This window comes from Misgurnus anguillicaudatus, chromosome 11 (genome assembly GCF_027580225.2).
Source record: "Misgurnus anguillicaudatus chromosome 11, ASM2758022v2, whole genome shotgun sequence".
Taxonomy (NCBI): Eukaryota; Metazoa; Chordata; class Actinopteri; order Cypriniformes; family Cobitidae; genus Misgurnus; species Misgurnus anguillicaudatus.
The window spans coordinates 17,939,083-17,966,872 of record NC_073347.2 but is presented as its reverse complement, the minus strand read 5'-3'; the positions used below and the strand labels follow the sequence as shown (position 1 = coordinate 17,966,872).

General features: G+C 39.5%; 1 protein-coding gene and 1 long non-coding RNA gene across 4 annotated transcripts in view; both read right to left on the bottom strand.

Annotated features, from left to right (window-relative positions):
* nrg3a (neuregulin 3a) overlaps nt 1-27,790 on the bottom strand; it is a 366,558-nt gene that overhangs the window by 17,679 nt on the left and 321,089 nt on the right. For all 3 annotated transcript variants that reach the window (XM_055170877.2, XM_055170879.2, XM_055170878.2), the window contains 2 exons: nt 4,299-4,401; nt 2,884-3,010 (listed from right to left, as the gene is read on the bottom strand). In XM_055170877.2, the coding sequence (XP_055026852.2) occupies nt 2,884-3,010; nt 4,299-4,401 (230 nt within the window). The remainder of the gene's footprint in view (nt 1-2,883; nt 3,011-4,298; nt 4,402-27,790) is intronic.
* LOC129442485 (uncharacterized) lies at nt 15,296-17,401 on the bottom strand. The gene is made up of 4 exons (XR_012372148.1): nt 16,813-17,401; nt 16,143-16,263; nt 15,948-16,062; nt 15,296-15,824 (listed from the first exon to the last, which is right to left on the bottom strand). It is a non-coding gene; the product is annotated as an uncharacterized lncRNA (long non-coding RNA).

Here is a 27,790-nt window from a genome sequence, read left to right as displayed (position 1 = left end):
AGTTATAGTATTTGTTTTAAATGTGTATTACATAAAGCTTCATACTAAACATTCAGTCTGACCACAGATGCTGGTTCCTCAGAAAGAAATTAGACGGTAAAGAGGGAAACGTTAGTATAATATAAGTTTTCATTTAGCGAGAATAACAGCAGATTTAATCATCTGCATTATGTGCCTCAAGCCGTATTGTAATTGTTTTAAAAGCAACTGTGGAGTTTCTGTGGTAAATGTATTAGATGTGACAGGGTTGTGAATTGAGAGCTGTGAATGTCCTACTGACCCTCACGTTAGCTACACGTCAATGCAAAAATCTATACTGCTGTGGCCCATGCAACAGCAATGAAAGAAACAAATAATTCAAATTTACATGGACAAGTCTGAAATGTCAACCTAGACTAGACTGAATGTTACTTGTGTATTATTAAATGTTTATTTATAGGCCGTGGGCTGAACTTTCAGTGATCGCTTCACAGGAACACAAATGAAATATGCTTGGGGGTCTCCAAATATGTTTGACTTTGAAAATGTAATATTTATATAGTCATATCTTAGATCTATAACATAAAAGATTTATACAGTTTCACCGTTATTGATACTACTGGATTGTCTAATTTAGATACATGCCTTTTAACAGATTACAGTACAGTAAATTCCTAGTACTGAATGTTTGGTATGGTACACTGAAGTTTTTATTATTGTTAAAAAAAGAACTTGTCATTGAAAGGAAGACTATTGCCACCGGCATGTGTCAGAAGCTTGGCTATCCTTGTCACTGTTTTTGATTGCTTCTCTTGGCATTTGCATGTCCCCTGACAGTGTATGATTGCTGTAGTGATTAAACATCTCACTGGGTTTGAGTGACATTCAAATTACCACCTTGTTTACCATGTAAATAGCCTGTATCGGCTTATCTCTGATGGATCTGTTGACTGGAGCTATTGAGAAAGTAAGGCATATTAACAAAATCCCACAGTGGGATCAAGGATAAGTAATGCATTGTCTATGTTCTTCACTGGAACATGAGGCTCTGAGACAGAACAGCAGAGAAGCACATGCAGAAATCACAAACCCTTGATGATGGACTAGCTTGACTACCATTATTAGTGTGGCTGTCTTTAAAGATTTACACACCATGAAGAGCTTTGAAAGGTGTGTAGTGTCCACTGATCTGATCATGTGAATGCATGTCTTTAAGAACCTAAATACACTAATGCTGACATACGCTTTTCTTTGGTGACCACATTCAAAACAAAAATAGGGTTTTATGTTCAATATAAGCATTATATTATTAGTTTCCTGACTATTGGCCATTTAAAAAAGAAACATGACATTACACTGTAAAACAAGTTGGTTCAACTTAAAGTATGGGAGAGCGGGGCAGAAAGTACCAATTTTCAGAAAAACTTAATTTTTAAACATAATGTTTAGACAGAGATATATTTTTGCTGTGGTCAATAACTCACAAGTGTGGTTTATTAATAACAGGTGAAATTTTGTAAAAAATGTAAAACGACTTTAGTTTAATTTCACTTTAAACATAAGTAGTGACGAAAGTAACACACACGTGGGTCAAAAGTAACACAACACTTTTGTTTTTATTTAATATTAAATAACAAATGACTATGACCTTGTTAATATGGAACTGCAAGCATATTTTGTAATTTTCTTTGTAAAAAATAATTATATTACTTTTTTATTGTAAATTTCAGTTTTATCAAATGTTTCAAAAGCAATCAACAGTACCAACTTAAATAGTTGAGAATAAAACACATAGTTTGAACACTATGAAAATGAAATGAAATCAAATTAGAATAATATCAATTTTTAACGTTTTTAAAAGTATTAGCAGCGGGACAAAAGTAACTTTTTCCCGACAGGATCTCCTCACATTTAAACTTGATTTACTTTTATTTTGAAAAACTCAGAGTAGTCAAACTTCAGGATGTGTTAGGTCACTAAATAGTACTTTAACACATGAAATCAGAAACACAACGCGTTATATAAAAAAAAATGTCCGCTTTTGGAATTTACTTTTCATGTTTGAAAACACCTTTCTGTTTCTACAAGCTAAAAACGGTGAGTAAAGAACGCAATATTTGTCAAGGGTTTACGTGCTAAAGATGCTGTCATAGTTTGGGATGCAAATGTTATCAGGGCTCGGAGAAAATTGCTTTGTTACTTTCGTCCTGCGTTACTTTTGCCCGCATCTCCCCTTAAGATTGTGAGTTAACACAATTTTTTCATTTTGTTTTTGAGTTAATTCATATTTTTTTAAGTTGAATTAATTTACGCAGCAGGGAACTTTAAATTGAACCAACAAATCTTTTGTCACGCTCTCTAATGGAGAGATGGAACCCAGATGCAGGCTTACAGTGTACTCAAACAAGGTTTTATTCGGGGTGTAAAGAGATACAAAGCAAAGACCCATGAGGGGGTAAAACAAGGTAACCAATAAAGGACAGACTTAATAAACCAAAACACTTTACTATGAACATTTACTATGACTTACTAAACTTGAAACAGGCACAGAACAGCAAACACAAGGACATTAAATAAGGGAGCAAATCAACAGGAGAACAGGTGGCATGAATGAAACAATAATAGGAAGATTAACGAGGAAAAGATTGGGTGGGGTCAGGAGACGAGACAGAAAGCATGTGGCCTGAATAAACAAAGCAGGTGCTTTCACACAAAACACATTGGGCTGTCATGACCCTGTCACAAGGAGCTAAAAAACTGTGACATGAAGGATCATGACATCTTTTTTACAGTGCAGACATGCTTGGACTGAAAACACGGGAGATGCATTGCAGTTCAAGGTGTCAATCCAGCTTCAGTAAAGTATATTTAGGTACTATGCAGATACAAAACAAAGGTGCTTACCTTCTGCAGCTGCGGGCCTGACTGAGGCCTAAGGGTGGGCTTAGGGGCCAGGCTGGAAGAATTGAGGTTGTAGTTTTTCTGGCTGCGGCTTTCTTTCAAGTGGGCCTGAAGCTTTTCTCTTCGCCTCCTGTATAGACCATGACAATGCGATTGGTACAGTATATGATATCTGTGAGATCTTTATTTACATGCACACAAATCACGTCCCACATTTAAAAAAAATACTCTCCGATAGTCTGGACAGCCCATGAATACTTCATGGAAGAGAAAATAATTTTGGTTTCACAGACATGTCATCATTGTTTGGATTTTTTTCTATTGTCAAGCTGCTTTACAAATGTACTTTACAGTATTAGTGTTGCTTGGTCATTCTGCACAGCCTTTTCAATATGAAGCATTCTGACTTAAAGCCTGTCACAACCATAAACAGAAAGAAGAGGTCCCGGCAACTATATCGCATGTGTGTGCTGCTGTAGATAGTTAAGAGTTTGTAGCCTGTTTGACTAGATGGTGCTGTTTCATTCGAAAAGTTTTAAGTGATTATCATCTGGGTAATATCATGTAAACATGTGAATTTCTGGGGAACAATGAAAGCTGAAACTGCGGAGAGCCTCCATTAAAAAGGCAATGCAACAGACCTTGATATTAACAAGCAAGAGTTGATATTAACAGGGCATTTTAACATCTAAAGAGATTAAATACTGGTGCAGATATGGCTTTTATACTTTGAACAGGTGATGTATGTTAAAACATTTGGGTTTGTATTTAGTCAAAACAAATGTAGCAGATAAATTCCTTGTTCAGATGACTTTTTTAAATATATAACTTTTAGGAAGTACTTCTAACTGTCATGTTGATGTATAAGACATACAGAAAGTTACTCTGCAATTTTAGTTTCAAACAGAGATGGCGCTAGAGAGGCACAAATTACGAACTGCAGCTTTAATCATGCTGTAATCACTTTTCATAGCATATTGCTATCAAAACATACATTTCATCTTATATAATTGAGTCTTTGTGCAAATTTAGTTTTAATGTACATTAAAGATATGGACAATGTCAGATAGCAAGCGTGCTTGGAATATTGTGCATATGATAATTGTGAATAAACCCATTTCAATTAAATACAAGGCAGTGAAAGTTGAATAGCAGAAGCGCGAGCTGTGACACATTGAAAGTGAAGCATGCCATGGGCCAAAAATGTTTTAATTAATTTGAGAAATGTGGTCAGTGAACCTGCGCATGCTTTTATATGAAAGTACAGTATAAAGTAATTATGTCCCCTCCTCCAGTTATTACGTTTCTATGCTTCCATAGCGATAGTTTTTTCCTCTAGCTTGTTATAGTAGACCCTGTTTCAAATGATATGCCCTGGGGAAAAGCTCAAGCTTTGATTAATTCTGTGGTCCACTTACTTGTTCCGACAGTAGAGAGCCACACAAAGGGTGCCTAGAAAGCTGATCCCCATAGCAATACATGTGATAGACATCACTTGCCTTTTGTACACCTCCTTGCTCTCTGTTGGGACAAAACAAACAAACAGAAGAAAAAGAAGAATTGATGAGCAAAACATTCTCTGTTATACAAAACCAACATCGTAATGCATATCCAAATATGTTTACAGAGGCAACAAATGTGGTATATTAAATATTTCCTGTTGTAAACAGATAAGAAAACCAGGGATAAGAAAACACGTCTGTTTGCTCGAGTGAGTGCTTACTGTAAATATCAGAATTTGCTACTCTAAACAAAAACTATGAAACTGGCAGGAAGCAACTGTTTTCGCAAAAGCACTGTTGAATTGAATCGTTGAAAATAGGGGAGTAATAGATGCTTTTTCTTAGTGGGGATGGATAGCTCAGGACAAGTGTTAAGGCTTAAATGGCCGCTATTAAGAGTGAAAAATAGCAGCTGTCATTTCTCATATGAAAGAGTAAATCATGCTTGCCTTCACAAGTGTTAATAGGCAATCAATCAGATTATAGTAGTCAGACACAACAGACTTTACAAGCGGGTACCACAAACTTCACATTAGAATGATAATGAATGTGCTGTATGATGTGGCTATAGGTACAACGATGATACAAGCTTCACAAGGTCAGATTCAGAGGGATCATCATTGCAAGTATTATATGGTAAAAATCAATATATTCACATGCATAAACTAATTCTTTTTAATCACACCAAAAAATGTTATTCATCGTTTATTTATTCATTCATCATCATGATTTTTGTGTTTTACGAAGTGACTTATTATGCCATTATGTGTCCACCCTCACCATAATTAAAGTGAATAAAATCCATGCACACAAAAAAGAGAGAGAAAGATAGAGAGAGAGAGTAATACATGTAGTATAGCTCATAAGTCTCTTTACATTCTGTGCCCACTCCAGCGCATTACCTCATCCTCTTCCAGGTATCATTTCACATATCATTTCTCTTCCAGGTACTATCTCTCACAGAGAAGAGCGTGATGGGGTGCTTATGAGAGATGGTTTATGTTAATTTATTTTTTCTTTCATTCAAAGCCTGCGATTTTTCCCTGTACCATCACAGATATCATCAATCTTCTCAAAATATCTTTTTTGTGAGTGTGACAGGCTTCTGTACAGCATAAAAACAATTTATTTCTTTATAAAAGGGAGTATTCTAGTTTGTACTGTATGTATGCTGTCACAAAAACACACTCAAAGAGGCTACAGTTTTTGCTGTTAACTGATTTCTGACTTAAAGAGCAACTATGGTCCGATTCAGGTTTTTACATTTCATTTGGTGTGTAGGTGTGAATTGGTACATGTTAACGATATGCAAAAAGTACAAATCCAAAAGTAAATGATGACGTGAGTTATCGTCTCCAGCGTAAATTTCTTTTCTTGGACTACAACAAACACACGGATTGTAGGCAAGAGTTTACTTCCTGGGATTGGTGATGTAGACAAGACCGACATTATCATAATTCCTCCCGCTTTGACTCACAGCCTGGAATAACTCCTGTTAGCATTGCATTGTGACCGAATCTTTCAAACATGGTAAGGAACGTCACATTTCCATCTGACGTCAGAGGTATTCAGGCCAATCACAACGTACAGATTAGCTGGCCAATCAGGGACACAGAGCTTTTCAAATCCGTGTATTTCAGGAAGAGAGTGAAATCTGGAGCTACAAAAATGTACCGTATGTGGAAAATAATGTGGTTTTAACCAGAAACCACACTCTCAGAAATAAAGGTACAAAAGTTGTCACTGGTACTGTACCCTTTCAAAAACTACAACTTTATTCCTAAAAAAGTATATTAGTACCTCAAAGATACATATTTGTATCAAATGTATACATATCTGTACCTAAATGGTCCTCTTCAAAGGGTACCATCCAAATTACAGCTTTTGTACCTTTATTTCTGAGAGTGTATTGTTTACCTTTAAAGGTACAGTTAACTGTTTTGTACTCCTAAAATTTAACTGTACAAGATTTTTCCATAAGGTACACAATAATATTTTTCCTTTAATATTTTTGAGGTATATATTCAAATAAACCTATGAGGGTACAGCCCCAGTGACAGAAAAGGTATTATAATAGGTAAATGTGTCGTCCCTATACTAACACACCTTCTGTGTTATTATTCATTGTCAGAGGTGGAAAGTAACGAATTACATTTACTCACGTTACTGTAATTGAGTAGTTTTTTTGTGTATTTTTATTTTTTGAGTAGTTTTTAAAATCTGTACTTTTACTTTTACTTAAGTATGTTTTATTTAAAGAATTGTACTTCGCTACATTTTAAATCATATCCGTTACTGAGTAAAAAAATATTTTAAAAAGCAAGGTGATAAAGACGCGCAACGGATGTAAATGGGCGGGGCCCGGGGGAACGCGCAAAAAGAACCATGGAGACGGACGAGACAGGTGCGCGCTAATGCAGACCCGCCTCAGTTCAAATCTTATGAAAGAAACCTCTGGTCATATTTAAGCGACCACTTTCCACTGACGCAAAGCGAGTGTTTCATTTCTATGAAAGGTAGGATTCATGCTCTTAAGTAATTGCACGACGCGTTTTTAATACCATGCGCATTATCTTCCGAGGTCTAGCAGCTTCGCGTCAAGTCAAACACAACTTTAAAACGTCCTCGAGAATGCGCAGGTCATTAGACATTGCAGAGAGAGCGAGAGAGAGAGAGAGAGAGAGAGAGAGAGAGAGAGAGAGAGAGAGAGAGAGCGCGAGAGAGAGAGAGAGAGAGAGAGAAGAATAAAGGTCATCAGGTACCCAGGTCAGGGAAGTAAGAAGATAATAAACGTGTCAAATGTATATAGACATGGCACTCATCTCATTATATGCTCATTTAAACTATATATAGTTTAATAAAATAATGTATGTTACCAGCAATACATCAATTACAACCTTACTATAGTGATTGTATTTACAAGCTGCTGACCACCTTCAAAAGTGCATAACTCACATGTAAAAATCATGAAACAATTCCATAAATGTTTCTTACTTTAAAAAAGCTTTTTATTTTATTAACTTTTTGTTATTGCACTTTCATTGTAAAGATGTTCCTACAATTAAAAAAAACTAGTTTGAGATGTATATTCCCTTGTCGTTTTTTAGTCTAAGCCTCGTTATATTTTCGTTATCACACGATGACGATGACTGACATTTTGTCACATAAAACATCTCTCTCCAAACAGGCTTAATAATTTTATAAGCAACTGCTTTGCAACCATAGTAAGCTTAAGCTTACCTAAAACTAGGGAACTGTTGTTGACTTTAAGATCTTTTAAATAATAATTATTACGCTTGGTATTTCATGTTGTTGTGCAGTCATTTTATTGTAATTTTAGATTTCAGCATTTGCTTATTTACAGGGAACCATTTTCTTTTTTCTTTTTTTGATGGTATGAAATTTCCCGGTAGATTTTTGGGTCCCACTCCGCCCCTGAGTAAAACTATAAAATATTAGCCTCATGCAAAGCTTTCTGGGAAACAGAAATTCTCATCAACCCTTTTCAGTTTTTTTCCTTCAGATTTTGGTTCCCAGAATGCTTTGCATTAAGCTGTTATTTTTGTTTTATTCTGTAAAGACAAAGACTTGGTAATGTTAAATGTTCATTTAACTTAACTGTTGCCAGTAAATAAAATCAACTCAAATCTACAGTAAGTTACTGGCAAACAGCTGCTAGTAATACTGTAATTTCTACAGAAATTTTTAACAGTGTTGCAAAAGAGAGAATATTCATTCAATTCAATATGATTTAGTACTGTAAATGGACGGATAGCTTCAGAAAAGTACAATAAAGCATTCTGTACTGTACAGGTACTGTGTACAGCTTTAGGAGTGTGCACTCTAAAAAAATGCTGGGTTGAAAAAGGACAAATGCAGTCGTTGGTTAAATTAACCCAGAAGATGTTTATATTTGACCAAGCAATGGGTTAAAACAACCCAGCATAAGTTAAATTACAACCCAAGGGGTTGGGTTCATCCCTTTTTGACCCAATGCTGATCCTTTTATTTATGAATCCTCTGAGGCACTTTTGAAAATTAAATGTATGAAATTCAGATTTTATTGCATTTGAAATAAAGAAAAGATTAATTATGTTTAAATATGAAAATTAAATTAAGCTATAATAAGAGTGTAATTGACTAACTTTTATTAGCTATATATATGGATTTTATTTATTAATAAATTTGTCTTTAGTCTTTAAATGATTAATTATGATCTCTAAAGTTTTACATATACTGTATGTAAAATGGTTTATATTTCATTCTGTCTGTCATTTATAGTCTATTCATTTGTGTCAAACTAAAAATGTTTCTGGTAAATATGATCAATGAAGTATTTAATTAAGACAATTGTACCAATAGATTGGGAGCAACAGATAATTTATCTTAATAATATGGAATTTAGTGTAGGGCTACGTGAATACACCCACTGTGAATAATCGTATACTTGCATCCTATTGATTACAGTGCCCACATACAGAAAACATAACCAAAACTACAAGACTTGCAACCTACTAATACAACTGCACTCTGAACATTTGAGTTTTCATACACTTGCTCTTTACATTCTTGAAGTATGAGCCACATTTTTAGTTTCAGAATTCATACTGTACAGCTGTGAAAGCATTTGATGAAATTTAATTAAATTGTATCACTGTGAGATCAAATCACTTGTGAGAATATGTTAGAACAGAAAATTAATCCGCTTTGTTATTCATATGATAACAATGACAAAGGTCTTGTTAGTGTGATATATTAGTTAAAAGTGAGTGGCTGCTTTGACTTTTACACACTTTATTGACTTTATGTTCTGTACTGATTTTATTCTAGTACTGTACTATATTATTCAATGAGTGCATTAAGGTATAAAGATCGTTATCTTGTATCTGTTTGATAATTTTCCTATTTTAGGTTAATACTTCCTATTAATGACAACTACCTATTATTACATTAATACAACTAAAACAACTTATTTTTCTGACCCCAAAGATTTTAAGAGGAAACAGTCGTAGCAGAGATGGAGACTCGAGTTTGAGACTGGGACTCCAGTGCGACTTAAGTCGCACACACAGTGACTTCAGACTCGACTTGAGACTCGTACTCAATGACTTCAGACTTGACTCGGACTCGAGTCGCGTGACTCGTGAACAATGTTTATTTTTAGGAAACGTTTGATGAGCTCGCTGTTATTCCCCTCCCTCCGTTAGCTACAACCTGCCCACGACGTAACACGTGATGTATTTGCTTCGGGCGCGTGGCCGCGAACATACATGTCGACTGCACCAGCCGCTGCTGTGCCATTCATCTGAAGCTTTGGGTAGTGCTGTGATGGATCCGCGGATTAATATGCAATTTAAATAGGGTAAGTTTATCATTAACGTGTTTCTAAGGCTTGCAATTGTTTAAATGGTTAAACAATTTAACCACAAAAAGGCGCTCAAGTGAGCAGATTTCTGTACACACATATGGTTAAATGTGTCTGGTCCAGCTCCAGTCAGGTCCAGATATGCGCTACTGGGTCTCATATGTAGTCCATTAACATACATTTGCTGAATAGAGCAATGAAAAACAACGTAAAGTCTTCTTCCTGAAGCGCTGTTTGGAATTCGCCTCCGCCTGTGTGTGAGCATGCGTTTAAGTGCCCTCAGTAGTGCACATACAGAGAGAAGTGTTTCAAAAGTTAAGCCAACATAAAATCTTTCTTTTCTTGACACATACACACAAAATGATCTCACAGTATTCTTTTTCTAATAAAAACATTTGTTTATGTCTTAAGAAGTCAGAAACCAGTCTGGGCTTATTTGTTCTTAAAAAGACAGTAACCTTAATTAACCTGTCTGTGTCATTAATGTTAATCAAACAACCCAAGACAAACAGAAAATCACTATTGCGCTAATAATAATAATAATAATAATAATAATAATAATAATAATAATTAATTTGTACAATAAAGACAGTGTTATTATCCATTTAATTTAATTTCTGTACCTAATGCTAATTTTAGACCTAACAATGTGCAACTTTGTTCGTTTTTATAAATGTTTGTAATTTCTTTATTTGTTATTAGAGTTTTATTTGTTACAACGAGGCTTGAGACTTGACTTGGACTCGAGCTCAGAGACTTGTGAACATCTCTGAGTCATAGTTTATACAGCAAGATAGAGTTTATTAAAAACAATATTATGTCAGTTGTATTTTGAGTGTTGTTTAGTCATAAAGCAAATATTCTTACCAGAGGTGTAGCTAAACATTTCCAAATCAGTTTCCTACTCGTTTGTTTGATTTCAAATAACCCTTTTATTTCTTTATTTTCTCAGTCATTTTATCTAAAAGGAAAAGCAAGCTCAGTATGAGGTCTCACAGTAAAAGGCCTGCGGGAATCACTCAGCCCTCACTTACAGGAAGTGACACATTCTTCACAGGTTTTATTTTGAGCTCTGAATATGAACATGGCAGCTATCAAACCATCACATATAAAACAAATGTAAAAAACACAAAGGCTTAAACAAGCTGTCATGCTGTGAGCCACGGCGGTGTGAGAAGCAGGTTATGGCCATCCCTCAGCATCCACAATATTTCTTATTCAGACTCCGTCCCAAATGACACACTTAATGTGGTGTCCCATTTGTTTTTTACACTCATATAAAACAATGCAACTTCATTTACTTTTTGTGCCGAGAGCAATCAGTTAATATCATTGTTATTTTTTATGGAGGTGGTGTTTAGGGCCTCATATACTGTATACTGTATTTAGAGTTAAAACCGATCACAGCTTTTTATGATTTATAAAATTAAATCAACAGATCATTAATTTGTTTATTGTTTGTATATAAAAACATTCTTTGATGGGATTATTTGTATTGGCTTAAATGGAATAATGAAACTACTTATATTCAGTTTTACCTAATACTCTTGGGAAATGTTTACACTGATTGTGTTCATAAGCAAGCCTGTAAAATGAAACATTTGTTATATTTGTTATCTTTGTTTAAAGAGTATTTTTGAATTATTGACTCTAATAAAGTCTAATAAATTTTAAAAATATTTAAAAAAGGAAAAATGCTTCCCCTGACACTGCCATATTTTTGAAAGCTGCCTATATTTAAACAGCAATACTCTTTTGTTATCATAGTATTTATGCCTGAAGAGTGTTGCTGTTTAAAAATAGAATTCTTTAAAAGACTAATAACATTTGTCATTAATTGTGCTTTTCTTTTCGTAAAAACCAACATTTATTGCAATCCAATGCAGAACATCTTATCCATCAATTTTTGGAACCGCTTGTCCTCTTCAGGGTCGCTGTCGCAGCTTATTGGGCCACAGACGTGGGACCTCCTGGAGTGTGTTTCCTGTACAACAACATTATTCTCTGCTTAATTATCAGCGTAAAATGCATAGTTGACTCTAAAAACAAACGGTGCTAAATAGCATTAAAAGTGGTTCACTGGCTTGTTGTCATAGGAGAACTATTTTAAGTGCCATATAGCACCTGTGTAGAACCATATAGTGCTCTGTATAACAACAAGTGGTGCTAGTGATGTTAAATCACTCTGTATGGTTCCTCATAGGTGCTATATACACTCACCTAAAGGATTATTAGGAACACCGGTTCAATTTCTCATTAATGCAATTATCTTATCAACCAATTACATGGCAGTTGCTTCAATGCATTTAGGGGTGTGGTCCTGGTCAAGACAATCTCCTGAACTCCAAAGTGAATGCCAGAATGGGAAAGAAAGGTGATTTTAGCAATTTTGAGCGTGGCATGGTTGTTGATGCCAGATGGGCCGGTCTGCGTATTTCACAATCTGCTCAGTTACTGGGATTTTCATGCACAACCATTTCTAGTGTTTACAAAGAATGGTGTGAAAAGGGAAAAACATCCAGTATGCGACAGTCCTGTGGGCGAAACTTCCTTGTTGATGCTAGAGGTCAGAGGAGAATGGGCCGACTGATTCAAGCTGATAGAAGAGCAACTTTGACTGAAATAATCACTTGTTACAACTGAGGTATGCAGCAAAGCATTTGTGAAGCCACAACACGCACAACCTTGAGGCGGATGGGCTACAACAGCAAAATACCCCACCGGGTACCACTCATCTCCACTACAAATAGGATAAAGAGGTTACAATTTGCACAAGCTCACCAAAATTGGACAGTTGAAGACTGGAAAAATGTTGTCTGGTCTGATGAGTCTCGATTTCTGTTGAGACATTCAGATGGTAGAGTCAAAATATGGCATAAACAGAATGAGAACATGGATCCATCATGCCTTGTTCCCACTGTGCAGGCTGGTGGTGTAATGGTGTAGGGGATGTTTTCTTGGCACACTTTAGGCCCCTTAGTGGCAATTGGTCATCGTAGCTGAGCATTGTTTCTGACCATGTCCATCCCTTTATGACCACCATGTACCCATCCTCTGATGGCTACTTCCAGCAGGATAATGCACCATGTCACAAAGCTCAGATCATTTCAAATTGGTTTCTTGAACATGACAATGAGTTCACTGTACTAAAATGTCCCCCACAATCACCAGATCTCAACCCAATAGAGCATCTTTGGGATGTGGTGGAACGGGAGCTTCGTGCCCTGGATGTGCATCCCACAAATCTCCATCAACTGCAAGATGCTATCCTATCAATATAGGCCAACATTTCTAAAGAATGCTTTCAGCACCTTGTTGAATCAATGCCACGTAGAATTAAGGCAGTTCTGAAGGTGAAAGGGGGTCAAACACAGTATTAGTATGGTGTTCCTAATCATCCTTTAGGTGATTGTAGGTGCAATATAGCACTAAAAAGTGTTCCCTTATGATTACGAGCTTTTAGTGCTATTTCGCACCATTTTTTTCACGACTTTAACTTTGTTGCACATTCGGTGTTTGAATCACGTTTTTTCGACAACATAGTTGATGACGTCACATATATATTTGAGTAATAACGTATACTAATTAATCCGTTCAAGGTTGAATTAATGTCAGATTTCTGCTGTAAATAAGGAACATCTGAGCATCTAATGACTACTCCTATTTTTGTTCTTCGTTGTTTTGCTGATGTTTTATTCAATCGCTGTTCCTTCTTACATCACAAAATTTAAATTTGTATTTAAAATGCTACTCAAGTTTGTGATGCAGTTTGCGAATGTTTGATTGTGCAATGGTTTTGGGAAACACACAAAACACACACGGTTTTTGGGAAACACATCTCTGGATAGATGTTCATTCACAGACGCACACACTGGGCATTTTTATTTTTTATCTCCAGTTCATCTAGTCTGCATATCTTTGAAATGTGGGGAAAACAGTGTACCCAGAGGAGACCCACATTGACACAGGCAGAACTCTACAAAGAAAGCTTTGCTTGTTCGCTGAATCAAACATTTTTGCTTGTACTGTACAAATAAACTTGTGTCAAGAAGTGATGAAAAAAAAATCTAAACATTTTGTACACATTTTTGGGACTGATTCTGCTTTTTGTGCAGAAGTGTTTCTACTATCTTGGCAGAAGTGTGTGGCTGTGCATGTACACAGTGTAAAGGGGAACATTGCTGCTGTTTTAGGACTCAATTTTCTCAAAGTTCCCTTTGTCCTATTAATTGTATCCATCCACATGTGGAAGTTGTTCAGAAGGCCCATTGTTGGAAGTTGCCCCAGTTTATGCCTAACAGGCTAATGAGGTCCTAACCCTCATAATGTGCACTGTGTACAATATGACCAAGAACATGCATTACAAAAGTAAAGAGTCAATTTTAATTGGAAGTCTGTCCCAAATACATGCATTTATAACCCACACACCCACAGAGACTTGACTAGCACCACATACTGTAGGTACTGTATGTTCTGGCTTACATCACCAACGTGTGGAATTGGAGGAGAGCTATGGTACGAAGGTACGGTGGTTCATTTGAGACAAGGCTTAGTGCGGTATGCCAAAGTATTACAAAACTATTCTGACAACTGGAAATTTTCTTCTTTTCTTCAATTCCACAATTTGCACTTTGTTTTTCCATTAGTTCTGTTGTGAAGGTCCAGACTACTATAAAGATCTTCAACAAGGAATCAGATAAGTTGCTCAGGAGGGTGGCTGGTTCAAGTGCAATAAAAGTAGTGAGCCACAAGCTATCACCATTGAGCACGGTGAGATGCTTATATTAAAGACAACTTGTGCTGTCAATTGAAGACACTCATTTTGTGTGATTAATTATAAGAAAAATAAACTGAAAATTAATGCAATTAATCATGTCGCTCTCTGTAAGAGTGTGTGCTGTGAAGAGCTACCTCAGATAGATTAACAAACTGTGTTGCTGTGAGCTGTAGGCCAGTGATAACCTTATGTTTAATGATACAGAAATAAAACAACATATTGACTTCAAAAGCCAGTTTTGTAATGTCGAGTTAATGCGTTTGTCCACCAGAATAACGTCTTTAATCTCTTAAGCGTCACCGTCCCGTATACGGGACACCTAAGTTTACTTCAATATTGTTGAGGTAAATGTTAATCTATCACTACAAACTACACAGCAAAATCACTGGTGTTAAAATAACACCCACGGTGTCAAATTTAACACCGGCAAAGTGTGTATATGTGTCCACACTACACTGTGTTAATTTAGTCAAAAGTGTAGTGTTAATTTAACAGCACCCAGTATATGTTAATTTAACACTCAATATTGTTAAATTTTACACTTTGTTCAACACTATTCATTGTTGTTTCCATACTACACTGGTGTTGGCACAGAAATACAGTGTTAAAAATTAACACTCCTAATTTAAGGTCAACACCAGTGTAATGTGAATTCAACAATGTTAAGTGTTAAAATACTGAGTAATAGCCACTTTTGTTGCTAATGGGTTGTTTCTATAAAAGAAAAATGTCAAGAAATATTGCAAAACCTCTTTTTATTAAACTAAATCACATTTAATATTTACATTGATACACACAACACTTTGCATTTAACACTGCTTATTTAAATACCTCAGATACAATTAGAAACAGAATACAGTATGGAATAATGAAAGTTATCTTATACCACAGCGCAGTGACATGAAAACCACTTATTATAAAGGTCTTTAATAAATCAAATAAGAGTTAAAAAAATTAGCCACCCTACTCAAAACTTAAACATTAAAATACATGCAATTACCTTATCGGCAAGCAGAAATGCTTATCCTTCACAATACTAAAGATTTTTCCATAACAAAACAGACATTTCAATTCAAAAGACGTTTCATTTTTCTTAAACGCGTTCCAACCTGGTATTTATTTCTGTAGTTGTTTTACTCATGATGTAGTGGAAGGCTGCATCAGTGGTCTTCATCATGCAGGGAATGGCTTTTTGGTCCAGAACGATGTAAAAATTCTGGATGCAACTTTTGTTCCCAACGCAGAGCAGGCAGGGCTGTGCTGATTCATCCCCCTCAAAGCATGGATTGATGCTCATCACCTAAGTGTTTTAAAAGAGTGTATTTGATGTGTATTTATGAACTTGTATGCATTTACATGGGGTGAACAATGCAAGCAAACTAACTGCTGAATAAATAACTAGAACAAAATACAAAAAACTTACACAGCACAATCAGTAGCTTCAGTTGCACATTGACCCTCTCCAGTCTTTCCTCCTTTCACAAATGAAGGCAAGAGGTGAATGAGCCAGGGAAGAGCTGCCACATAACTGTCCCATCCTAGCAAAACACAATTTAAACACCATGAGTATACAGTTAAACTTTAAAACCGTAAAAGTAGCAAACCCATGTACACTTACCATATTTAAACTCCTGTTGACCAGACAGAGGGTCATCCATATCTTCATCAGGATATAGGCTGCAATTATCCTTTAATTGTTGTATGTTGGCTATTTTGCAATACATCACCTCAGCATATTTCTGCAGATTTTCAAAGACAAAAAGGGTCAAGAAAATACCAAAAAGGATGCAGTTTTAACCGTTATTTGAATCAAAATCATCTCAGTATAATAAATCATGTTAGAGACAGTGTACAGTACTAAAGTACTGTGTGTACTCAAATAGTTGGTAAGCTCTTATCCTCCAAACTGGGTTAAGGAATAACAGTTCCAGAATTCACGGGTATGCTGTATTCAAATATAGTCTGGTAGGGTCCTATCACAAAAAAATGACAATAAAGACTCTGAAAACTCAACATTCTTTTTATATTAAAAACAGCACTCAAGACAATATGAATCTTCAATTATACATTTTCAAAATAGTAATCAATTTGATTGCTATTTAATATGATATCAATAGCAAAACAATGTATGAGAAGATAATATATTTTTATTAAAGTTGGCAGCAGGTCATGTCACTTTCTTGCCTGATTAATAACCATAATATGTACAAAACTACATATAATAAAAAGATTGGTTAACTGTTCAGTTATGTCAAATAAAATGATTTATATGTATAAATGAAACTTACCTTCTGTAATGAATTTATATAAGTATTAGCAGTCGTTTCTCATTGGAAGTCATCCATGTCAGGTCTTCTTTAATAAACTGCCCTAAAAACAGCATCTCTTCTGAATGATTTGAAGCACTCAGTGTGTACTTTCACCAAACTAGCATCTATAATGACAGAAAAACAAATGTTCGCCATACACGTTTTACACTTTCGTATGTATTTGCTATTTGCATCTGTCTGACATCTAGCGCCACGAAAAGCTTACAACACACAATGCATCCAATCTGTGCATATTCTGAGGTAAAATGAATTGTTGGTTTGGCGATATTTTCCCTGTTTGCATACATCTAAAAAAAAAAACACACACATGACGATGCGGTTGCGGTTTTCTCCGTGTTTTTCAGTAATTTGAATAATTAACCGATATCCGTGCACTCACGTGCATGTAAACGACCTCGTTAACTCACGGTATCTAGCCTATATGATTACCTCATAACGAGCATCATATGGTGAATAAACGAGCTTTCATTTAACTTCATACCTTCAATTTGTAGTGCATGTCGCGTTTTATCATGGTTCAGTTTTTACATTCATTCATATCTCCTGTTAATATTATCCTTCTTGGTTAAAACTTTTAGCTAGCAGTTTAACTTTATACCAAACTAACAAGGGAACAACGTAACACACGGTAGCTCTGATTAAACTGAACCAAATAACGAACAAAGTGGAAATAAAATGGGAAAAATATCTTATTTAGGTTTTTTGGCAAATGGCTGCGTAGAGTCAGACAGAGAAATAACAGTTTAATTTAGCTAAACCAAGTTAATATTATGAGATTTACCTGCTCTCTTCAGTCCTCCTTTGAAAGAAAATGGCGGTAAAATCCCTGACAGGATATGTTTAGTGGAGGCGTGGCTTGATTTACACCGCTCAGTGTGAAATCTGGTAACACCCTTGTTTTACACTGACACTGTCGTGGATATAACACTGGCCTAGCAATGGCAGTGTTATTTTATTACCAGATAGTGTTAAAACAGCATCAACACTGTGTATTTAACACCATCCCTGAAAATTTAACACTGGTGATTTTGCTGTGTATATATTGTTGGAAAGGTCTAAGCCTCTAGAATACATATTTCAGCAGTGTTTTATAAAATAAATTATGTAGGGAGAGTAATTGATTCATTTATGAAGAGAGTGCGCCTCAAAACATTTATATCCTGATAAATGTCACTGTCTCGCCAGTGGGGCGCCTACGTTTATTTCAGTGTTTTCCACGTGAATTCTTATCCAATCCTGACAAACTATATATCGTTTGAAAGCTCTAAGGGTGTAGTTTCCATTTACCATCAGAATTTTGGGAAAGAAATTACATAGTGAGAGCCATTTTCTAAAATGCCACAGGTTCACAGGTGGGCCCATGTTGTTATTATATATTGGTAACACAAATACCCTATCTAAACCTAAAATATCTTGACAAACTATATATCATTGGAAAGCTCTAAGAGTGTAGTTCTCATATTTTATCACCATTTTGGAGAAATTATAACAGAGTAAGAGTCAGATTCAAAAATGTCACCGGGCCACAGGTGGACCCAGTTTGTTTTTACATATGTATAGCACTAATACCCTATTCCAAACCTAAACAATTTTGACAAACTATATATCATTGGAAAGCTCTAAGAGTGTAGTTATCATATATCTTTACCATTTTGAGAGAAAAATGACGTAGTGAAAGTCAGTTTCAAAAAGGTCACTGGCCCACATGTAGGCCCAATATGTTTTTACATTTTTTTAACACTAAACCCCCACCCTAAACCCCAAAAATCTTGATAAACTATATATCACTGGAAAGCTCTCAGAATGTAGTTTTCATATGTCAAAGTCATCTGATGATAGAAATAATTTAGTGACAGTTTTTTGTTACATGCCCCCCCTCCCATAGGAATGCATAATATTATTATTTATTCATAATGCCTATATCCTATTATAAATCTTCAAAAATGTTGACAAACTATATATCATTGGAAAGCTCTTAGAATGTAGTTTTCATATTTCAAAATGTTTTAGCAGTAATAATAATGCTGTGAAAGTAATTGATTCATTTATGACAAGAGTATGCAGCAAACCGTTGACACCTACTGGCCGTTGTTGGTAAAACCACTAAAACTGTAACACAAACTTCATTTTTTGTGATTTTAACTTGAAATTTGGATCACAACTGCTTGAGACATCTGGCTTCATGTTTACATTATTACTTTTTTTTAAAAATTACCTTTTTATAATTTTTTAAATAAAATTATAATGTCATTGGATTATTTTTATTTATTAAAATAAATGTAAACTGCTATAACAATTTTTCTGTTAAATATTTTCACCTGGTTACACTTCAGTCAAAAACTTCTTTAAAACAGGACAAAGATTAGGCTTCTAGACCAAAAAGTGTCAGAGTTATATTCATTTGAAGATGCACTTCAACTTTTCACCCCCCCACTCTAAAGGATAGGACGACGCTTAAGAGGTTAAATTAACTTCATTTGAAGGCTTTTCTCAGCAAATGCTTATATGTTTTGTTTTGTTTTTTTGGGGGGGGGGGCAGTTTCCCAGGCACGGTTTAGACTAAGCCATGACTAGGCCTTAGTCATATTAGGACATTTAAGTAAGTGTAAAAAACATTACAAAAACATTACTGGTGTGCATCTTGAGATAAAACAATGGCACTCATATATTTTAAGATATATCACTGCAAGATGTTTTCAGTTAAAAGAACAGTATGTAAGAAATTTATATAATTTAATCATAAAATGGTCCTGATATGTCACTAGACATTAAGAAATCATTTTCATTTCAAATACTTATATCACTCACAACAGTGATCTGGCCAAGATATTGTCATTTAAAAAGTGGAGTTGCAGCCCTCAACTGATGTTTATTTTGTAATTGTGTGTATTGGCCACCAGTTGTGTGATTGCAGTACCAGTTTTAGCCACAAGTTTTGTGATTGCAGTACCAGTTTTGGCCACAATCGTACATACTGTTCCTTTAAGTTAGCTCAAACAAGCATTTTAGACTAGACATAACCCCCTGTCCAGGAAACCACCATTGAGTTTAACTTGATTAATTAATCATCAGTATCATTAAGTTACCTCTATAAAATATTATATAAGCGCGGTTCAAGCGTCAGGAGCTCATTATTATTCGACTGAAGCGCGCAGCCGAATACACTCGCTGCGTAGACGTTTGTAGCACGGCAAGTGACGCAATGCTTCGTTCCCGTTATTTCAGGGAACCGGGGTTACGTGAGTAACCTAAGCGTTCCCTTTCAATACGGTTCACTTCGCATTGCGTCAGTTAGCTGACGCTATGGGGGAACGTAATCCCATCACGCCGTGCATACACAACGTACAGAAGTGGCTTACCGGAGAGACACTGCGTGTGGCCCTATACCCGGCATATTCACAGCTTTAAAGCAATGTGTAAGCACCATATAAAATGTTGACGCGCACACGGTGGGGTTTTAAACGCACCGGGGGCACATAACATAGCACAAGACGGCGAGATACCCAGATAAGTAAATTCAGAGTCACGTTGGTGAGCTCGCTGAGCGCACCGTGGTGTACACATAAAACGCATGAGCGTGCATGATTGAGCCGAGAGAACCTGCGCTCGTAGGGCAGGGACGTCTAAGCTGTACAATCTGACAACGTAGACGGCGAAGACCAGCCGGCCGTGTAGCAGATATCAAATTTAGATACCCCTGTAGACCAAGTCCATGAAAAAGCCAAACTCTCACAGAGTGGGCTCTATATAGGACATAGCTCATAGAGGGGCGTGAGCCAGTGCGATGGTTTCAACGATCCATCTAAATAACCACTGTAAGCAACAGACATACATAGTGAGTGATCTGCGAGGCTCACGAACGGCCGATCTGACTATAATATGTGGCAGAACGGTTCGTAGCGTGGGATTATACAGATACCACAATATTGTGAACCCAGGTGCGCCCTCGAGCGCATCGGGATGCATATAGGTAGTATTATAGTGCACAGATCGGTGAGCTGTCCAAGCGCGCCGTAAATGTGTATTGACTATAAATTGCACGGGCACAGGTGAACACTTGAATACATCGTGAATGCATATAGATGAATCAGAGTGTTATAATGCACAGGCCGGCAAGATTCTCAAGCGCGCCGTCATGTGTTCTGATAATAAGTTGTGCGCACACGGGTGAACCCTTCAGTGCACCGTGAATGCGTATAGATAAATCAATGCACAGAACGCGCCGTGAATGTGTACAGATATGATTGATGAACGTACGGTGGGCACTCAAAGCACCGTGAACGTACACAGATGAACAACAATGTATGTGTCACCGGGTGACTATGATAGGGCGGAACCAAAAGTGGCGGAGAAAGGTTCCGCCTGAAGACGGTTTCCGCCCGGGCCCGATTTTAAACTGCACCACTTTGCTTCCTGATCTCCCTAGCAACGCAGAGCAGGAGAAAATGAGCAACAGGTGGGGTGAATTAGGCTGGCTGTTCACGATTGGAGGAGGGAGTGAAGACAAGCACATAAAAAGGTCCAAGAAGCACAAAGGAGGGAAGTTATTTGCGGGTGAGAATCCCTTTTTGCCTTGGGCAAACTTTAACACACGCTCCGTCCCTGGAGGGGCCGAAGGGCGCCGTTGATCCGTGACTCACTTATAGTGGAAGGAAAGAGTGCGGCTGCCAAATGAGGCGAAAAGGACGGGGCTGTGGAAACAATTAAAGGGACACTACACCGGTGTGCTTGTGGTGTACTTTGTATACGCTGTGTTGCTGCTTTGCAGACGGACCACGCTGGCTGGATCGCTCTCCTGGGGAAGAGAGAAAGGGGCAGTTAGTTGACGAAGGAATATTGTGGAGTTTCATTTGAGAAAGAGCGTACACAGAGCCATCAAGAGTGCAGTTAATAGCTGTTGTTGACAACTAAGTGTGAGTAACAGCTGTGGTACTTATCTGTGAAATACTTGTACGAAGAGTTGTTTGGTGTGTTCCTTTGTGTTTTTGAGGTCCCTGGCCCCACTGGAGAGGGAAGCGTGGGCGAGCCGTGGTTTGACCGGAAGCACGGACGAAGCACTTGGTAGGAAGCATTGTTCACCAGTAAATCAGTGGCCCTGTGGGAAAAAGGAAGCGCAGGTGAGCCAGAGGAGTGATAATCTACACGCCGGGCCTGTGAACAACACACATCTCACTCTCATCAGTGGTCCAGCGATCGCCCAACCATCCTCTCGAGGTCGTCGTAGCCAGGTGGCAAGAGCAATCTAAAAACCACGTGAAGTTGTATAAGAGTGCTGTGGGTGAGTTTCACTGATTGATGGTGTTTACGCTTTACTTGCTGTGTGTATGCTGTGCTTGTAGCGTTCAAACTGCCTAGCCTCAGACGAGTCGCGAGACGACGACATCCGTTGTGGCCTGGGTCCTAAGGAGAGCGAGAAAATTGAGCCCTGTGCCCGGGGTGTGTCACCGAGAGCTTCGTTCATCCATAGAGCAGACAGTGGTGAAACCCAGTGAGTATTACCAAGAGTGTACCGTGCGGACTGTGGGTTGTAGCGGTGTGTGTACTGACCTCTCCAACAGAAGCTCGTGGTGAGCGGAGCCCCGACGAAAGTTCGCCCCAACTCGTGACCCCGGTCGTGGAAGAAGGAGGGGGAGTTTGGGAAGCGTTCGGCTCCGTGCCATCGGACCCACTAGTCCCTACGACGCCCGGACAGCCTGAGTGGATGGGCGAAGGAATGCGGTGCACCAACACTGTAGCGAAAATCCACTGTTTGCAAGTAAAGCTCTGTGTGAACGAAGATCCCCAGTGCTGTGAGTAACATAACCTGTGAAGTAAAACTGTTCTGTGCTTATAGCAATTACCTACCTGTGCAAGTGAAGCTCTGTGTGAGCGAAGATCCCCAGTGCTGTGAGTAACATAACCTGTGAAGTAAAACTGTTCTGTGCTTATAGCAATTACCTACCTGTGCAAGTGAAGCTCTGTGTGAGCGAAGATCCCCAGTGCTGCGAGCAACACAACCCGTGAAGTAAAACTGTTCTGTGCTTATAGCAATTACCTACCTGTGCAAGTGAAGCTCTGTGTGCATGAAGATCCCCAGTGCCGTGGGTAACATAACCTGTGAAGTGAAACTGTCTGTGCTTATAGCAATTACCTACCTGTGCAAGTGAAGGCTCCGTGTGAAGCGAAGGTCCCCAGTCCCTGTCCCAAGTGGCCCTGGAGGCGAGCAGAAGAACTATTAGTTTTAAATTGCCCATTCCCCTTTCCCCCTTTCCTTTTTAAATATTTAATAAAGTTTATTTTAAACGTAGTTTACTCGTCTGTCTGGTCATTGGGGTGGTCTTGGGAACCTTCTCGAGGTGGAAGAGTTGAGAGGGGCGTGACCTTTAGTCTATTCGGGTCCGCCCCCGGCCGTGACATATGTATGTGTCACAGCCGTGTATACAGATGAGCTTTTCCGAGCGCATCTTTAGTGTATACCGAAATGTTATAGCGTGCATATGTGAGCTTCTCTAAGCGCACGGTGGACGCATATAATTAAAACCCATATCGTGCATACAGGTGAGCTTACGCGGCGCACCTTTAATGCAACAAACCTCAGTAGTGCGCGAAGCAGGGATGTCGAAGCTGTAAACTGACAACGTGGACGGCGGGGACCAGCCGGCCGTGTCACAAATGTCAAATGAGAAACTTCTAAGACCATGCCCGAGGATCTAATCCATACATGGAGTAGACTTAATTGTCACGGGAGGTGATAACGTCAACGATCCATAAATAACCTGTATTGACAGGTGTGCTAGTGAGTGATCTGTGACGCCGATGAACAGCTGATCGTCTGATGTACGTCAGACGTATCTGTCATACAGGACCTTGGACAGTCCCAGAGCGCTGCGCCTCGGGCACCGTCCGCATCTGAGAAATGACAGACTTATGAATAAAGTGGATGGTCGGTCATAAAAGCGTGGTTCGCTGTTATCACCGCCACATATATATATACGCAGGGGGAGAAAGCCGCCGTGCACGAGCCTCTGTAGTGAGGAGAAAGCTGTTCCACCTACAATTCGCGGGGGGAAGACTCTCGCTGTCACTAGACAGAATAGATCAGACTTGCATAAGGACGCCTCGCGAAAGGGGTCCTAGCAGCTCGTGTCAACGTGTTATAAGGCACGTAATGTAGGTCGTGTCCCACGGATGCAATCTCTGCACGCCCATCGTAACGGGTTAATATGTCTGCATCTTGGTAGTTAAGCACGAGATGCGTATCACTCTGATTGAACATAGCTTTTTAAGCGATGCAATGAGTTTATAAAGGAGATGACTCGCCAGCTTGTACAGGGGGCGAGATCTCAGTCTGGTTCGGTAAATAATGAAACCACCGTAGTTTGCCCGACCGCATTATCACAATAACATGGTCGAGAGTGCTGCAGTGCTAAAATCATCCCCTTAATGGACCGTATTTACAGTACAAGGTGATTGATATGAGACAAACGGGCGTTCCACGCGCCGAAGGCTGATTGCCGTCGTAAAGCGTGTTCAACCCACAGCAGATGCTGGCGATCTCGTAATGGTAGCACTTCATGCAGCTGTGTGTAACTTAAGCATGAGCTTCCCGGCCGTCAGCTCGGGGCGGGACCTTTGCTTAGTCAAACTGAAGTGGACTTATGAACAGAATGCCACGATATTCAGTTTTCTGAGGCTCGTTAGAGGGGTACGTGAGCCCGTCTTAAACGAGATGCCGCGCGTCTGTCTGTGCGCGTGCTTTGAGTTTTGAAACTTATTGTGGCGGGTAGCAAGCTCACTTCAGGTTGATATTACCCTTAATATCTCCGAGTATTGGAGCAGAGCGGAGGGGTGAGCGTCTTCGGATCCGCTGATATAAACCAGCTGTATGGCCGAAAAACGTCATAAACCGCTTGGCTGTAAGCCTTTGAGTAGCCGTCCGGAGAGGGCGCGATTCAAATGCTTGGAGCCATGCAAAAGTCTGAGGCTGCCGTCTCTCTATGAAGAGAGAATGACAGCCGTAAGACCGTGCTCGTTTGCGCCGTCAGCATCGTAGCGGAGAAACTGAGGTGGGCTGCAAGCGAATTTGGCAGAAAGGTGTTAGAGACACCGTACAGCCGTGGGGTGTCAATACACAGTATATGGCCAAACCGGGTTTTTTTCGGCAAGCGTCGATAGAATTATGGACAGCGGGCCGTGTGTGCGTATTACTGATTGCTTGTCAGTAAGGCGAGAAAGTGTTTAGAGACACCGTACAACCGTGGGGTGTCAATACACAGTATAGTAAGCACGGAAATTACTCTTTTTAGAGGAATTCAATACCGTTCGCCACTATAGTGAGGTCGCATAACCAACAGTATTACACAGTATGTTTTGGATAAACAGCACACAGAAAACATTTCAGGGCAGTCCAGCCGAGGCGCGACTTAACCCCTCTTCCCCCAGACAGTTCTATGTCGACGCAGCTGTGCTGCGAAGACCAGAGCTCGGCCGTTCAGGTGCACGAGCCTCAGTAGTGACGGTGACCCGAACGGCTCACGGAGCAGAGCAGTATGTCTAGGTGGTTTAATGTCAGACTGAACCCACCGCAGAGAGGAAGTCTGCCGTGAGGCCCGCGGTTTTGCCGTTTATTAAAAAGGGCAGAAAAACCGGGTATATAAGAATGTACCAATATTCAGCGCACTGATATAGGACGGGACTGAATAAAGGGAGGTATTCGGGCCTCAGTATGTTAAACAAATTCGTTCTGCCTCTGATTCCGTCTAAACCAGAGAGAAATGACCGGGCAGACTAGTAGTGAGCTTTCCGAAGTGAGATAGACTCAGGCCGGTTAAGCTCTATAATAAGTGTTTTAGCGCTCAGATAGAGGCGTGTCCGCCTTATCGAGCAGACGAATGAGATTGCGCCGCTCCAGGGGGGAGGGGCATGAAGCTCTGTATAGACGAATAGTGAGCCGGTTAGCTCTTATAATGAGTGTTCTTGATGCTCCAATAGCGACGAATCCGCCCTATCGAGCAGACGAATGAGATCGCGCCGCTCGTTGAACACTAGACAGCTGCATTAGAGGCAGCGAGCCGTAAGACTGCGTGCTAACTACGCCGTTAAGAGACCTCACCACTGCGGGGAAAGGAGCGAGGGACTCCGCGAGCGTGGAGCACGAGTGGCTGTGCTATGACAGGGAACAGGGGCAGATCCGCCCGTGTTTGCTTGTCGTATGCATCTATCTAGTTTAACGGTTCCCCCGCTTGTTCATCTCAACAAGAGAGGAACGGCAGAGGGGAGCAGCAACACAGACAGAACAGCCATGCGTCATATAAACGGTATCACCCGATGCACTCGGGGGATTCATATATGTGTCAGAGATCTCGCCACTGAATGTGAGAGGAGCGAAGGGACTCTGTAAGCATGAACGGTTGCGATGTGACAGAACACAGGGGGGTTAGTCCGTGTGTGCAGGTCTATGCATCCATCTAGTCTCATGGCTCGCCGTGTGTTCATCCCGGGGAGAGAGGAACAGCAGGGGGAGCACGAAACATGGATAAGACAACCGAAGCATATAAGCGCGGTCCCGGCGTGGGAGGTGCCAGACCGGTGACGCGCTCGGGGAAATTCATAGCAGGGAGGCTCACTCAAGCCGCTGTGCTGGACGCTATTACAACAGCGCCTGCTCTTTTAGCTTACAGCTTTATATTAAAAATATTGATCTTACCAGGCGGCCGCAGGGGAGACCTCGTCAGGCATGTGTCCGCTGCACAGGGCTCGTACCACGGCAAGCGAAGGCTATCTTCGGTTCTCGGCCGGAAAGCGGCAGGGGAAGACGCTAGACCTGGATTCTGCTGTCTTCGGTTCTCAGCCGGTAAGGGCAGGGAAGACGCTAGGCCTGGACTCCGCTGCAGGGCTTTTGTCGACGGCGAGGTAAGGCTTCTTTTTCTTCGGAGCAGCGAGAGGTTCGCGCTGAAGGAGAAATTAATGAGCTCCTGACGCTTGAACCGCGCTTATATAAGGACGTGTACATCCCGCGCGCGGGTTCAAACGTCATTGGTCTGTACTTTGTACAGACGTTAACCAATAGGCTTCAGTCACGGAGTAAACAGGAGTTTCCCCCATAGCGTCAGCTAACTGACGCAATGCGAAGTGAACCGTATTGAAAGGGAACCACCATTTTTAAATATTTTACTATGTTCTTACCTCAACTTAGACAAATTAATACATAACTATCTATTTTCAATGCATGGAGGAAGAGCACTTAGTTTGCAGCATTTCGACCTCAGCGCACAGGAGTGATGATGTTACGGCGCATTCACACGGGGCGTCAGAATTAACGCTTCCCATTCACTTTTAATGGGTGACGTCATGCGTTGCCGAACTGAATTGTGGATCCGTCGGCGCCGCTTCAGTGCCGTTGCTCGCAGCAGAAGTTAAACATTTCTCAACTCTTCAAGCGGCAACGCGTGCGTCAGCCAATCAGATCGCCTTATGCAAATTACCTAGACAGAGCCAGCCAATTACGTTTATGGAAGAAGGGAGCATGTGTAGCGGCCACTGTGATTGGCTGTTGGCCACGCTTCAGACAAGCCTTCCGTTAAGCGTTAACGCTGACGCCCCGTGTGAATGCGCCGTTACTGTGCCAGAGGTTGAAGTGCTGCAAACTAAGTGCTCTTCCGCCATACAATATAGTTCTCATTTTTATTCACTTAAAAATTATGTTTTATTTTGTGCCACCATACTTACTCGTGTAACTACTCATGTAACAGTCTTTAAATAGGGAAAACATGGAAGTGTTGGGGAAAAATTTAGAAGCCACTAGTTTAGATCCTAAGGAATAAATGGGACTAGGCCAAATGCTAACACATTCATGACACGCTGTGCAAAGATGAAGTGCACATATTGAAAAAAGATAGGTATGTATTCATTCATCTAAGTTGAGGTAAGAACATAGTAAAATATTGAAAAACTGTGG